Genomic DNA, 16,143 nt, shown 5'->3' with positions numbered 1-16,143 from the left:
TATCTCTGTAGAGCTATATAACTTTAATCCACAGCTCATGAAAGGGTGTAAGAGCAGCTTGAAAATTATGCTGAGCTTAATTATACTTCATGTGAATTATTCAGAAGTGCAGACAGAGACTAAAAATTTATTTCATACAAAGAAGCTTGACATTTTAATTGGTCCTTCAGAATAGAGACAAAACAATTTCCTCTCAAGAAAATTTACATCTTCTCTCACAGACCTACGGCCTCAGCCAAACAGAACTTCATTAACAAGATTAATTATCGTGCTGTTGTCTGCTTCATCAGGTGTATGGGCCAGGTGAAAGAGGAATACAAAATAGTGACTGACATTTCTAACTGATGGAATTGATCAAAGGAGGGAAGGAATGACAGATTAAGCCACCATACCTTGGTCATTAGCCATTTTGTCAGGGTGTTCCACTGTGGGAGAAAAGAAATATTATTATTAGACTTTGACATTTCCTAGCAAGAAAGCTGCGATTTACAATCAACAGTTTTGTTAGCAAGTTTTCACATCAAGGCCAAAGCACTATTGAAATAAAACTGATAAAAACTAAGGTTAATGTGATTATTTCTATGAAGTAAGTAGACAGAGGAAAAAAATTGAAAATAGTCATCGCTGTATAAGTGTATTCTTAAGAACGTTATTGTAACATTCCTCTAAATGTAAACTCAGAATGATCATCATGTAAGCTTAATTAAAAATACAATTAACAGTTAAAGAAATGCATGGGCTTCCCAACTAATTATCACCCGTACATTTTAAATAAGTTAAAGATGCTGTCTTCTTGTCTTCAATTTTTTTTCAACTACAGAATTTAACCAATTCTCAAATGGATCAGGTAAAATAACAGAATACCACAAATGTGTTTTAATCTAAATGGTCTGATAAATTTTTAGACCTTCTGAAGAAAATTCTTGACTTGTTCACAGCTTCAGATGGGTTATAAGTAATGTTCTAGAAAATAACTTTCAAAAGTATAAATTTTTTTAAAAGAGGGCTTCTTTTCTGAAAACCAAGTGTAATTGTATAGAAGGTAAGTCTCTAGTATCATTGCTTTTTATAGAAATTGTGATATAATATTTTGACCAGGGTAGATCTTTGTGAGTCCTCATCAATTAGAATTCTCCCACCTATCCTTGATTTTCCTCGAGCTTTGAGTCTTCTAGGCATATTTAAGTCACTCAGTTGGACTCAAATTTGACACATAGGCTGCTGCACCTCAAATTTGACACATAGGCTGCTACACTTGTTATATCTGCTTCTTGTGTATGTCTCAGTTGAACTCACACAGAGAAAATTATACTAGTATTCTCATGGGCAGTAACCTATAACCTAGTCAGTTTTTCATTACATGTGGAGTCTCATAGCAAATCCATCATCATTGTTCAAGAAATAAAGCAAATGAGTTTTTTTTGCTAAATGAAGATGCACAAATCATTGTCTAGAAGAATGCATAGAATCAAGATCATTCAGTAATGATGCTGTTAACAAAAGTCCCTTTCAGATGAACAAGGTTTATGAATGTCAAGTCACAGAAGGACAGATTTCTAAATCAGAGATCACTTAAAATTCCTTTCAGTTGAAAATACTATGTAGACTTAGTCTATGAAAAGGATAACTAGGAAAGGTATCTTAATAAGCAGTAGACTTTGAATACTGAGTCACTCTTTGGAAAACATTATATACCTAAGAGTGTTTATTACATTAAGATTTCACAAGCTTTAAAGAAATTTTATGAATGTCTTAGTACCTCCTAAAGATTTGACAATTTTAAAATTCACCAGGTGATAGAATCTAACCTTTCCTAATCTAGTCATTACAACTGAACTTTTGTGCTGAGTTTCTTCCCCTTACCCACTGAAGACTAATGACTTCTCCAAGTTCATTTTTTTACAGTATTGGAAGGTTGTTGACGAAACTTGCTTTTATGGGCAACTGCATTACCTGTAGTTTACAGACAAGGATAGGATTTTGAGCTGCGATCCTAATGCAGTTTCTGAGGAAGACACTGTGTTGGAGGGAACGCCATGCCAGGTCTCCAGGAAGAATGAGGAAAGATACATCGGGACCATAGGTGACCACACATCCAGGAAAGGTAAATGTTTGGCAGCCAGAAACAACCCTAACCAGTATCTCATATTTAGGGGAGAACTGTTTGGAATATAAAAAAAAAAAGACAGAAAACCTATCATCTCATTTCCATTCTTCTCTTCTTCCTTGGTCTTTAATCATATATATGCATTTTCTACAGTCTAAGAAAACTTCAAGCAAGTGACAATAAACATGTTATGATAGACTGTCTCATCCTCATTCTTATCTTCTAGATTTGTTTTACTTCAGCATATCTGGCTGAATATAACTTCAGAAATTTTGAATGTGTCAAGAAAGGTTAGCTACTAAAGAGTATTCCCAACTGGGATCAATATATTCTAACAGTTACTTTTAATTGAAGACAAATGATGGCTTAAAAGTATTGTAACTTGTGCCTTGACTTTTTAATTGCTGCTGCCAGATAATCAGCTATTTTGTCAAAAACAATTTGAAGACTAAAACTTTTTGGTATTCTGGTTCAGAATTTTCAGTTCTCTATCCTTGGAAGGGATAGATGCAAGGCTAAGAATGATGGTTAAGGAGGCCCAGAGAATAGATCATCTACTGTGCTTTCACTGCTGAAGACCCTGCTTCTTTGTGTGTAGGAGGTGACTCCATGCCTCCACAGAAATCCTCTCTGGTCTGCCTCACTGGGAGCATCCTTCCTCCCTATTACGTGACAGGCCAACAAGGAGAAAATTACTGGAGGGAACCCATGTGATAGGCAAAGATAGACATGCTTCTTATCCATCTTCCAAGGGTTCTGCAGTGTATGGGTATCCTAACAGGGAGCATTTAGGCGGAGGGAGGTGGGTATTTTCAGAGTCCTATGTGGCCAGAAAAATCAAGTTCAAGATTCTTTTAATTAATATTTCGAAGAAAGAATCACATACCCTACATAATATGCATGTACATAGGGTATGGTAATTTAATCCCTTTTTAATTATAAATGTCTTTTAATTAGCCAGTATTACTCATTATGTTTCTTGTACCTCTCTTGCTCATGGCTAAAATCAAAAAGGCAAAACTCTGGTCTCTACTAGCAAATGCTACTGTCTTTGCAAAGACTTGGGGACAAAGCTTGGGGACACCTGCCTGGGGCATGGTTTGCAATGAAATACTTGCCTGTTACCCAGTAGACTACTGAGAGTTGCCTCAGTTTCAGGACAATATGTAAGCCTTTATCTCTGTTAGACAAAGTTATATTCTGAACAGAATAGGCCTTATGTTTTAAAGTAGCTTTGGAAACTAAAAATCTTAAGAGAGCAATAGCATGACTTCATGTCTTTAGTACAGATATAGTTCATCATGGCATCAAATCTCTTATGATGAGTATTTATTTGCCTTAGAATATTTGTCATTGTGACATGTAAGATACATGCACAATACATGTATGTACAATGTCAATTATTGAAAAAGTTGGGCAAGATTGATATGTCTGAATAGTTTAGAATGCATTCAAGCTATCTGAAACTTAGTTGACTATATGAGCAACATTTGTTTAAAAATCTAATTGACTAATCAAATGCAACACGACATACTTAGGAAAGACAATACTAAACATTCAAATTAGGATATTAGGAATAACTCTTGTGGACTATTAGGACATATAACAAATCTCTGAATTTGTTCGTTCTCAGTTGTGAATATCATTTCATAGATAAGTTTAGGGCTCTTAAGGTAAACAGTAGCAAATGAGATATGGAGTTCATTAAATAATCTACAGGATGGTTATCAGTGTGGGCTTATAAATCTTGTGATAACTCATCACTTTGCTGCTTAATACATATGGATGCCTTACATCATCTTAAACCCTCCCTGAGATCTCTAGTTGGCACACACTGAGAGCATGAAATTAATTTGGCACTTGTCTATAGATAAAGAGGAAGCATTCTGTGAAACATTATCCAGTTACATTTCATGCTCTCACAAAATGAACAACCAGTTTCCTTTCGATTGCTCATTTGGAGTGAAACCTGATTTAGACATCAAGTCCTAAAAACCAGGATAGATGAAGATCAGCTCATTTCTTCCTGCCTCCCTCCCAACTTCTACTTTGTTGTTAAGAATTGCCAGGCAGGCTTAAACTGAATGATTGCTTGTGTGCTCTTGGCAATCTTTCAGGTTAGCTATTACCAAGTCCAGCTTTTGAATAACTTGCTCACCAGAATTCAAATGTTCACTGGTTATTAGGGCACCTTTCCTAGGAGAACTGAGACACAGACTATAGAGTTCTTCTAAGACTCTTCTTTTAGTATGTAAAACAACTGAGTGAAAATGTCAGTGACCATGTTCTAATTTTTTAGTTGTTTAGCATCACATGTTATCAAGTTTACAGCCAGATATATAGACACAATGTAGTCACAAATTTAAGAGCCAAGTATCCTTCTTTGGAATAGAACATATCATGCCTAAATATATACCATAAATATCATCAATGGAACATTTGAATTACTTTCAGTTGCTAAATATTAGAGGCTCTTCAAGTCACTTGTCCTGCTGTTCTTAAATAGTAAGGACTTACATGAAAATTATTTTGATGTAGTCACTATTTTTGGACCTTAGTATTTTTCTGTAGAAACAAACAACTATTAAATTGAGCTATTATTTTTACTCTTGCAAGCATGTGGAGTGTGCTTCTACTAAGCATACTGCAAAGTTATTTTTTTTTTCATTATTGCTACCCTGGGTCCTTAAAATAAACATTCATCTATTCTGTTTGAGATTTTCTGTCTTGCCATGTCAAAATTTCATTTAATATGTAAGGATAATAATTTCTGAAAGAAATTTAAGGTTGGCAATCATGACATTCACATAATTCAATGCTTTAAAATTTTTATTTCCTCACATAAAATAGCTAAAGGGTTTAATTATATTTTAAATAGAACCAATATACATGAAATCAATACAAAATTCCAAAAGGATTGTAAAAAAAAAAAAAAAGTCAAGTTAAATATGTCTGCCTTGTGCTGATGGCAGAAAACGTGATAACATAATAGATCTTTTGTAATGCTGGCCTTTGGCATAAAAAGGTACATTGTAATTTATTTTGAATGTCCACTGAAGTCATAGTGCCAACAGAGATGGTGTAGGACAGTTCCTAACACAGCCTCCAAAATGATTTCACAACAATCCCAAGGGAAAAGAAAGGCAATATAGGGCATGACTCAGACCTTTGAGAGTCCTGAAGAGGATGGGATCAGAGAGGGGCCCCACTCCTTTTGCATTTCGTGCTTGAATTCGAAAGTAATACATGGTGTCGAGGTTGAGATCCATGATCTGATGAGTAAGCCGATCACCACTGATGGTTTCCATAATCCAGTCATCAATTGGTATGTTCTTATCCAAGGTATAAAACAAGATGTAAGCTGTATAAATACATGAATGAGTCTTTGTTCAGTATACTGACTGCAGGCTATACTTCTGCTTTGAACATTCATGTTTCCCAAATGTAATCTGCAATGATTATTATATGTCCACATCTATAAGTCATAGTATTCAGGTTGAGAAGTAATGTTTTGTTTTTTCATACTGCAAGCATTATATAATAACTGCTTCAAAGTATAGAATCTGAAAATGCAACAGGCCACTAGGAAAAAAAAATATGCCATATTTAAAAATACAGGTTTCTGCTATCTATACATTCTGATTAGTGGCTAGCTCTAATATACAAGCATGATGAAAAATGTAAAACATAGACAAGTCTGTATAATTTTCACTGTAGTCCAATAATGGAAATAAGTAATGTTTGTTTTGGCTTGTGCTGAAATAATAAAAATACACTGAAAAGTATAAAACGCCACACATGTTTAAAGTGCTATAAAAATAAATGATTATATTTTATTACTGTAGTAATTCTGTGAGGTTGGCAGGGCCACTGTTGCTCTCCTTGCAGACAGTGAAGCTGAGAATGCCTCAAGCTGGGTGGTAAATGGGCTAGGATAATACTGCGCACTACCGTACTAAAATGCAACTATTTTCCCTCGTCCATCCCACCTAGACAACAGCAATAACGAAAGAGTATCTCTGGATAACAGTAGCTTATCTAGTTAGTATCTCAAATATTAATAACCTATCAATCACTTGACAGTGTCAATTACCTTCTGGGTTAGGGGATATGTTACTTCTAGTAGTGTTCTCAGTGGTGATGGTCTAACAGGTACCCAGACAAATCCAGGTACCCCTGTAAAATATTCATATTCTAACATTATATTTAGCCAGTATGTGAGCTAGGTTTTATTTAAAAGTGTTCAGTAATAATTCTATTTCACTCTATCAGAAGAAACTATAAAAAAGCTCATCAGAGGTGTTTTTGATATGTGCGGGATGCATTGTAGATGTTGAACTGGATATTTCTTCCTTGTGATGCTGTAGGATTAAGCAGTGCTGCAAACTCCAACCTCCAGAAGTCTATTTCTCATAAACTCAAATCAATGTTGATACCTTCCATCTATTTTTCTTCAGCTTTCATTGTTTCCCAAGTTTGGTGTTTCCAAAATTTGCCTAATTATAAGAAATTCCTGGGGTCTAGGTACAAGTGGGAAAACACAGACCTTGAGAAAGGGCATTTTGATTTAACAGGTGTGGCAGACTGAGTCTTTGATGGTCCCCAATGATCCTCACCTCACTCCCATGTGTAATCCTTGTATAAAAAAGCAGACAGGACCTAAGTTTTGTTTTTAACCAGAAGAATACAGCAAATGTAGTGTCCATCACATTTTACATCACCCACAAACCCAGGCATAATTCTATAAATCATTATTGGATGAACTGATGGGTGATACAAAATCAAACATATGCTCTTATGTTTTATTGAAGTGTATAACAAAGTTTATAGAAAGGAGCGCTCATGATAGAGGAAAGGTTCATATGTTATATGTAGCTTACAACAGACCTTGATGGATGGGGAGGAAGGGTAGAGAAGGCAAAGAAAGGGGGAGGAAAAAGCATAGTGTGAAAACCAGTCTTCCTGAGGTAAGGGTTTGTGCTGAGGCATAGGTAGTACATGGTAAGTAGGCAGGTTGGTGCATGAGGTAATGCACTCTCACTTGCATGAGTTTGTTATACAAGGTTGTAACTTCTGCCTTACTCACAGACCCTATAGCCTCCCTTCTCTGTTGTCATGAAATAAGCTGCCAGGTGGAAAGAACCATTTGGCAAGAAACTGTGAGTAGTCTCTGATCAACAACCGGAAGGAACGCAGTCCTGCCAACAACCACATAAACTTTGGAAGCAAATATTTCCCCAGTCAGACCTCAGATGACACATCCATCTAGGCTAACACCTTGCCTGCCTCCTTGTAAGGGACCCTGCAGCACAGTACCCAGCTAAGGGTGCTTGGATTCCTGACCAACAGAAGCAGTGACATAACAAATGTGTGTTGTTTTAAGCCACAAAATCTAGGGCAATGCTGTTACACAGCCATGGATAGTATACTGGGTTAATGAAAGCCTCTGTAATCTGCACTGCAGATTCCTGTGTCAAACCAGGCAAGAATCACTCCTTTAGTTGACATGAGGAATCTGTATATGTTTTGGCATTTGCTGACATGTTGATGCTCAGATGCGAAGGTCTAAACATACGGAGAGCTCCAAAGAAGATAAAAGACTTGCCCACACACCGATGCTCAGGCTGGTGGGCTTTGTTCACCAAAGTTGTCAATGGTGCTCTCAGCATAAATGCCTAACTCATATTTTTAGGCCAGTGTATACCCCCCTTTGAAAAAATGGTTACTTAGATATATGAGAGCAGGAAAGTGTAATGCAGCATGTAAGGGTGCTTGGATTGGCCCTTCACTGTTTGAGAAGCAGTCATTTTTGGGGGTGGAGAGGCCCTCAGAGAGCCTGAAAGAGCCTCTGCAGCCCAGATGCAGAATGTGGAACAGTATGGGTTTCAATCCCAGCTCTTCCACTTGCTATGTGTCCTTGGGTAAGTCATGGAAAAAAGCCTTTGTAAATCACATTTTTCAAGGGATTTAACCAGAATGTACTGGAGGCCACCTGAAGGGAAGCCATCCATGTTTTTGATAAAAGAAATTCCATGGTCAACTTTACACCTTCAGATTCACTCAGGAGACCAGAAATCAGAACGCTGAAAGCAATATTCAAGAGTTTTGGTGCATTTTACCTACTCCAGTTCCAAAGAATGACATGCTTTTTACACAGTTCTGGTGTATAAGAAAAAAATCTCTTCTCTTCTGCTCCACCCTGTCCTATCTGTATCTCCATGGCAATTTTCTGTCCTTTATCCCAATTTTATAGTCTTTCCTAAAAGTAGACTCTCTTTTATGGGATCAAGAAACCATGTTCTATGACCTATGTTCTGACCTGTGGACTATCCGTGGACAAGTATTTTGACCTCCCCACTATTCCATTTCTTAATCTGTAAATGAGGTTGCTGGATGAGATAACATCAGGTACTTTCAAGCCTTAATATTCTATGCTTCTATCATATTTGAACAATCTTTCAACATTTCTCTCTCTCTTTTCCCTTCCCTTCCTTATTTCTCTCCATCCTTTTGATGCCAGAAACTATTCTTGGAACAAAACGTACACCTCTGCCTTTATGGAGCTTATGCTATAATCACCATAGTTGAAGCAAAATTAGTAAATGGTTACACAATGGGGGTCAGTGCAGTACTCCCAGAGTAGAGCAAATGAGATGCCAGCTACAGTCATTTAATCATATGTTCTAAGGAAATAAAACTGATGGTTCCTACTTGCAAAACCAAACAAGGAAATCTGCAAAACTTATAAAAGTTGTTTGAATCCTCTCTCTGGTTAATGTTAGAATTAGAAGACTATAACTCAAAACAGACTGTGAAATATCATGGATAAAAAAGTTGTTTTTGACATGGATGTCCATTCAATTATGACTCAGCCCCCATGATAATATCAATAAAATCTATTATTTTTTGAACCAGAGAAGTCTCCATTTTTGTCCCCAAAGAACCACATCTGTTGAACAGAAGATCTTGGTACCAGTAATATTTTTTTAGCATTTATTATGTGTATGTCTTATCTCTTCGCAAGAACAAAGACATTCTTTTAGTTCAGTGGCCATATCTTATATTACTTTTTAGTCTTAAAAAAAAAACTAATAAAGTTGTCTTCACATAGTTAAGCATTGAAACTCACTTACTGAATGAAATCCCCTAGCTAGTAAGCACATAAGTTTTACATTCATGACATTTAATGAAATTGTTGAAGTTTTCATGGGCTGTCGTAACTGCATCATAAAACTGAAAGTTTGGAGAATTGTGCTGCCATCTGGGTCAGCTATACTTATTTCTGATTTTCTTCATTTATCAAATGCAAATAAGGTATTTGCCTTCACTGTGCTGTTTTTCTGTGTGAAAAGCATTCAGTGGTGCATTTAAAAAAGGATAGTTCTGGCATCAAGAGAATCAGATTGAAGGAGCAAGTATTAGGTTCTAACAATTCCAAGTTGTTTCTGAGCAATTTCTTGGTATTTATGGGGAAGTCTATCTTGTTTTGCAAATTTGAGAACTGAGATGGAGAACAGAAACAGATTGTATTTTTCAAAACTCTGAAAGTTGGCCTTAGAAAAAGTACACAATTTCATTTGGATCTGTGAGTTTGGGGTATTTGGAAGATGAAGAATCTGTTATTAATGTCTTACCTTATAGATTTCCATATCTCCACACATGTTGGAACAAATCCATTGGTTTCTTACTACCTTCTGTAGATGTATTCATCATTCTGTATCCAAGTCTCTTTCTCCATCCTTCTATATTTTCATACTCCTTTTTTGTCTCTTACCTACCACAACTGGCTAAACAATGAATTATTATATACTACCATAGGTTGTAAGACCTTCTGGGATGGTTAACTCTCTTTGGCATTGGAGTCAAATTTGTCTAAATAGTTATAAAAATGTAATTTTGTACATATGTACTTTTGACTTTACCTACAAAAACAGGTAGCTCTAATTCCAGAAGTAAAGTGACAGCAAGCGTTCAGTTCCACCTCTTTCCTCTCCTGTCGTTTTCCATACTTCTTCCCACTCAGTACTGATTCCCTTCCATGGATTAGATAAATCGCTAAGTACTGAGAAGACCAAGGGGATCCCTTTCAGCTAGTGAGAGATTTTTATCTTAAAAAAATTGATTCTGATAACCATGTATATGTAGGTATATAAGGAAAGAAGGCCCCATTCCTTCCTTCTTTGTGGTAAAAAATTATAGGCTATGGGTTCAGGAAGACCAGATCTCAAATCATAGTTCTACCATTTACTAACTGAAACCTTGAACAACTTGCTTAATCTAAGTATGTCTTAATTATCTCATCTGGAGATAAGTTGCTGTGAGATAGTTTATTTTAGGAATGAAATATATGTGGGTATTTCTATTATATTATCTTCTATATGGTGACATCTTAGTAAACGCTGTAGCTTTTCTTTTTCTTTCTTTCTAATAATAATGCTTAAGGAAGTATCATATTTGGAAGAGCTAGAACTTTGTTTTCAAGTCAAACAATAAATTTATTAGCAATTCAATGATTATTCTACTCAGCAAATATTTATTAATGACCTACCAACTATCAAGAATATTGTTACTGGGTAGAAAGCATTAAACAAAATCTGAAACTTATTCTCATGGAATTTTCAGTCTTGTATTACAAGCATTTAGATTTTCTCTTATGATTATATGGAAAGGGAGATGGAGATGAAGGCGTCAAATGACTGTTTCCAGCTTTTGCAGCTGGGTGAGCTGTGGTAGCTTTTGAAATGATGGGAATAAGAAGATTTAGACTGATATGACTGAGAGTGCCTAGTGGGGTCTACAATCCTGGATGGTTGTACAACCTATTACAGAAGGCCAGTTATGGTAGATGATAGACCAAAAAATGCAGGAAGTATGGGAGAGAGAGAATGGGGAATATAATGATGTGCCAATAAGACTAGCAGGTGGAAATGTACAATAGGATGTAGGATATGTGTATTTAGAATTCCTTGGATTGAGATACAGACTTCAGAGACATAAGTTTGTGTTCACTGAAGCCCTGGCTATAGTATACACACTATATCAGCAAAAGTAACAAAGGGAATAGAAAGATATGCATTGTGGGAAGCAATGCCTAAGAAACATGTGGAAGAAATGTCTGCTGACAAGACAAGACTGAGAAACTGTAGCCTACAGGTGGAAAGAAAAGTGGTTAGGTGATTTCACAAAAGTCAAGAGAGAAGAGATTTTCATGTAAGAGGAACTGAATTAGAATATCAAATGACACAAAAAGACAGCATAACTTTAGCCATTAGATAGTATTGATAAGGAGTCAGTCTCTGAACACCTAACTGTTCCCTCTCTCTATGTTGGTAACTGATTTTAAATAATGTTGGAAGCTGCATTTATTTTAGATCTATGTTTCACAACTCTAGCTGTAAAATCACTTGTGGAGATTTTAAAAAGAACCATGCACAATTCTTCCTCAGATAAACTAAATCATAAATCAGTTGAGAGTCACTGATTTGGGCCACTAGGACACTAATAAGTTGGAGCAAAATGTGATGTAATAGTTAAAAGTATGAACATGAGTTTGAAGCCCTATTTCTGCCACTTCTTGGTTATTTGACTTTGGAAAAGTCATTTATCCAGAAGGCCCTCCTCATCTTTTCATTTCAAAATGAAATAATGGGAATATACAATCACTCACAATACTAAAGTACTTAGGAGAATGCCATGCACATAATAAATGCTGAATTTATTTTTAACTATTTTCTTCTGCAATTATCAGTCCCAATTCCTAAGCTGCCAGTTTCTGATCAAGGAATTTAAGCACTGGAAATATCTGGATCTCTTTTTTGGTTTAATCTTCTTGAAGTATATATATTTACAAATTGATGAACTAGGTTCTATGCACAGCACATTAGTAAAGCCTCAACCTAGAATGGATTTCAAATGGGACTAATATCAGCTCATTGGTTTCAGTGCTCACTGGACACCAGTGACATTTCCTTAGCACTTTATTATAGCAATCCTACAAAAGGGGTCCTATTATTATCCTTATTTTATGGGTGAGGAAGTGAGACTCAAGGAGGTTAAGTAACTTGCTGAGGCATCTCCTCCCTCAGAGGCTTGGGTTCCTAACCACTCTGCTCTACTGTAGAGCACAGGCAAGGACTTAAAAGACCAAGAAATACAAAGCTGGGATGGGAGCACATGCCCGCATGCTACCATACACGTGCCCTGACACACCGGAAGAGAGCTCACATTTTCCTTTGCACTTTCATGAGGAGACTGAGTGTAGCAAACTTGGGCTCTGCTTAATGGTTGGAATTTTAGATATTTTATCATCCTATTTTCTTAAGTAATTAAATCAAGAGTCAAAACATGTCTGGAACAGAAGTTGTCATAAATGTTCTTAGTGTTTGCTCTCTGTTGATTTGAGTCAAGAGCTTTCAGCTTGATAATCATACCCTGGTTTTAATAAATAAGCTAGGCCTTTAAAGGCAAAAAGTATTGCCTCCTATACTTTCACCATTGGGAGAGAATGAATTTTCAGTAGTAACAACTACTAAGCATATGACTTTAAATAAATACATGGACAAGTTCCTTATACATATGCTTGAGTTTGGCACACAGAATTTTATAGCTTAATTTGCATTTCTTAATATGGGGCAGACTTCCATTTTTTCCTTCAAAAAGAAAAATTAAGCTTCCTTTCAGAGTTGAAAACACATTCTATTGCTTACATTGACTATTGGATGAGATTTACCTAAATAAGCATAGAGATTTGGGTACTTACAAGGCTTATTTTATCTTTTACCAAAAATATACTTTTTGCTTTAGAACTTTTTATTTAGACAACTTCTATTCTGGGTTTTTTTCTTCTTAAATTTATTATCTGTTGACTTACCCTAGGCTTACAAATAACTGTTTATAACATAATAAAATAGTCATCATGTAGACAAATCAAAATCTACAGAAGTACTAAAATAGAACCAATGACAATAGATGATAACACTGGGTGGGGCGGGAGTCAGAATAAGCTGGCTTCACTTTTAAAAAGCCTGGCAGACTGACAACTGAGCATATAAGATTTTGGGGAGATTTAATGTCCCTCTTCTTTTTCCGTACTTGTCAGCCCAAATGAAAATTCTGTTTGCTATTGCACAAAGAGCAATTTCCTAGAGAAAACAAGTCTTCAACTTAAATTTAAATCACATTTGGAATTTTCACATTACCTTCTCATTTTGTAAAATTCAGAAACTAACTTAGATAAAAAGTAAGTGTGCCATCTGAACTGTAATTTCCATGCTTATCTCTGCATCACAGAACGACTAAATTACTGTGAATCTATAATAGTGCTCTCCACTTCTTGTATGCAAAAAAGGAAGAAAAAGGAGAGACACTTACATGTGCCTAACCCAATGGTTCAAGTTAATTAGACTATAATGTGCACACTTTTAGTTATACAATATTTTTCATAATAATTATATGCTATGGAGACATCTATTAAAATCCTTAAGTGATCATTTAAATGCAAAATCCCTGATAGAACTCCATTATATTTTTCATACTAAATTAACATTACAGGCTTCTAATGGATGTTTTAATTAGGCATTGATGTTATCAGCAATATTTGGCAAAATAAAATCTGTCACTGTGAAATATTCATTAAATTCAATTTCTGTCTGTCAATATTAAGTATTTTCGAAACCTTATGATTTAAGTAAGAAGCTAAAAGCTAAGTGAGAAACTAAAATGACAAACCTCCTTGTAAGTACCATACAAAAATGTATGGTGATTAGGTGCCTTTTGTATTTAATAATTGCCAACCAGCCACCTTGTTTTTAGTCATTAATGCTCAGAGGCATTGCATTAGAAGGTTGTCCTAATGCTCCACAGAATGAAAAACAAAAGGTCCATACTAATTGAAATACACATCTTTCAGGAAGCAGCTCAAGTGTGTGTGTGTGTGTGTGTGTGTGTGTGTGCGCGCGCGCGCGCACGCACACACGTGCTGCACACTCCTGAGCATGCATGCGCCTTTGTATGCACCATTAAGAAGAATTCCACAGTCAGTAGGGGACAAGAAGAGACAATCAGAAAGGGTTGGGAAGTCAACTGAGATGCTGGAATAGAAAACGAATACACAAAAGGCTGAGCAGGGCACATGAAGTGAGCAATCACAGGCCAAGCTGAGCAGCGCTGGAAATAAAACTGAGATGCTTACCAGTAATTTTCCCATTGGCTTCCAAGGGAGGCTGCCAACTCACAATGACAGCGCGAGGCTTCCCTTCTCGAGTAATGACTGTCAGATCCTTTGGAGCAGAGGTCGGGGCTGCAAGATGAAACAGACAAGGCCTTGTCATTGGATGTGAAAGAAAACAAGACACTTATGGGACTTCTCATGATGTTTACATTCAGAATCTATCAGGCAGTATATCATGCTTATTTTGCCATTTGAAATTTATTTCAAGTATTTGAATTAAATAAGCAAACAGGCAAAAAAAAAAAAGAAAGAAATTAATGTTTTTCCATGGAAGTTAGGTGATTTAAAGGAGAAAGGTTATAACTGGCATTTTCAAGTGAGCGCTACACTAAAAATGTAAGAACCATTATAAGAATAAAGAAATGTACACATACTTAGTGAGATTGATAGCTACATGTCTCCAAGAGACAGATTTCTGTTACAACTGTAGGATTTATAAACAAAACTGTCACCTCGTTTTGTATTCCTTTAAATGCCACACACAAAAATACTGAAACACAGGTCAAAACATCTTGCTTAGGTAACATACTAGGTATTTTCTAACAAGAAAGCAAAAAATATTTGAAAATAGAGGAGGTAAGGGACTTAGTATCAACCTGGCATGAAATAAGATGGTCTGAAATCCTGCCTTTCTTAGAAAACTACTTTTCCCACCTGCTGCTGAAGGGGAGCAGAATTTGTTATGCCAAAATATGACTCTGGCATAGAGGTTGTTTTAAACTGAATATTTTAAAGAAATAGCAGATATAGGGAAAGCTCTGAAAGCCGAGAAGATGTTACCCTTTTGTAAGAGAATTTACAAGGTTGTCTCTCCCTCTGCACTAGGAAAAGGAGAATGACATAATGTCTAGAAACTCTTCTTGGTGGAGAAGGTGGAGACTTAAATCTGCAGCACAACCATCCTTTGTTTATTGTGATTTGCCTGAAAACCCACCAGAACTGCCTCCCATGCTACATCTTCTTCTGTCTTTAGATGGATGCCGTTTTTAAGGTGGTGGCTTGGGACACTTCAGGGAGTTACTCAGTTTTCCTGGGTCTCTCCCATGTGCACAGGAAGAATATATGTCATTAAACTTGTTTATTTTCTTCCTGTTAATTTATCTTTTGTAACTACCCAGGGGGTGTCTCAGCCAAGAACCTAGAAGGGTAAAGGGAAAGTAATTTTTCCTCTTCCTCTTCGTGCTCGACAAAATTTTAAAAATATTTTAGAGGTGGCAGCAAACTGGCCAAGCCAGTCCAGTATCTTCCAGCTTCTTTTGACCCGCCTTCGCATTCTCTAGCCTTAAAAATGCAGTTTCTCTTCTAGGTAGCTCACAATGCTTCAAGTCTATTTATCTGTAGTCTGTGAGCTACCCTTAGTTTGACATGGGCAATCTCAGGACATATCTAAGTTCTGTGGCTGGGTCTGGAGGAGTTTCCTTATCTCTGCGTCGAAACGCTTGCCTATACAAGGTTGGGAGATGTTGGCGCTCACTCTGAACTCCTTTTCACTCTTACCATTCTCTTTGGCTCTTCGGTTGGTCCTACTATGCAGAATCTGAGCAGATCAACTCTATTTCCAGTTTCACTTTTGAACATAATTCCAAATAGAAGGGACACCAAACATTCCAATCTACCATACCATTTTATTTCCAACATCCCGATTCTCAAGGCCACTAGGATTCCAAGTTCACCAAAACTGTGCTTAATCATAATATCTTGACAAGGTTCTTAATATATTTAAATTAAAAGTTTTAAAAAGGAGGAAGAGGAAAAGGAGGAGGATAAAACATGGGTCTAGTGTAGTTGATTTCTGAGTAATGAAATT

At 36.3% G+C, this 16,143-nt stretch overlaps 1 protein-coding gene across 1 annotated transcript in view; it reads right to left on the bottom strand.

Moving 5' to 3' along the window:
* DCC (DCC netrin 1 receptor) overlaps window positions 1-16,143 on the bottom strand; it is a 1,116,938-nt gene that overhangs the window by 105,442 nt on the left and 995,353 nt on the right. The window contains exons 19-21 of the mRNA XM_037016530.2: window positions 14,298-14,405; window positions 5,274-5,468; window positions 393-425 (exon numbers count right to left, since the gene is read on the bottom strand). Coding sequence (XP_036872425.2) covers window positions 393-425; window positions 5,274-5,468; window positions 14,298-14,405 — 336 coding nt within the window. The remainder of the gene's footprint in view (window positions 1-392; window positions 426-5,273; window positions 5,469-14,297; window positions 14,406-16,143) is intronic.

This window comes from Manis javanica, chromosome 9 (genome assembly GCF_040802235.1).
Source record: "Manis javanica isolate MJ-LG chromosome 9, MJ_LKY, whole genome shotgun sequence".
In the NCBI taxonomy this organism is placed as follows: domain Eukaryota; kingdom Metazoa; phylum Chordata; class Mammalia; order Pholidota; family Manidae; genus Manis; species Manis javanica.
The sequence above is the reverse complement of the archived record's forward strand: the minus strand, read 5'-3'. Positions and strand labels throughout refer to the sequence as shown.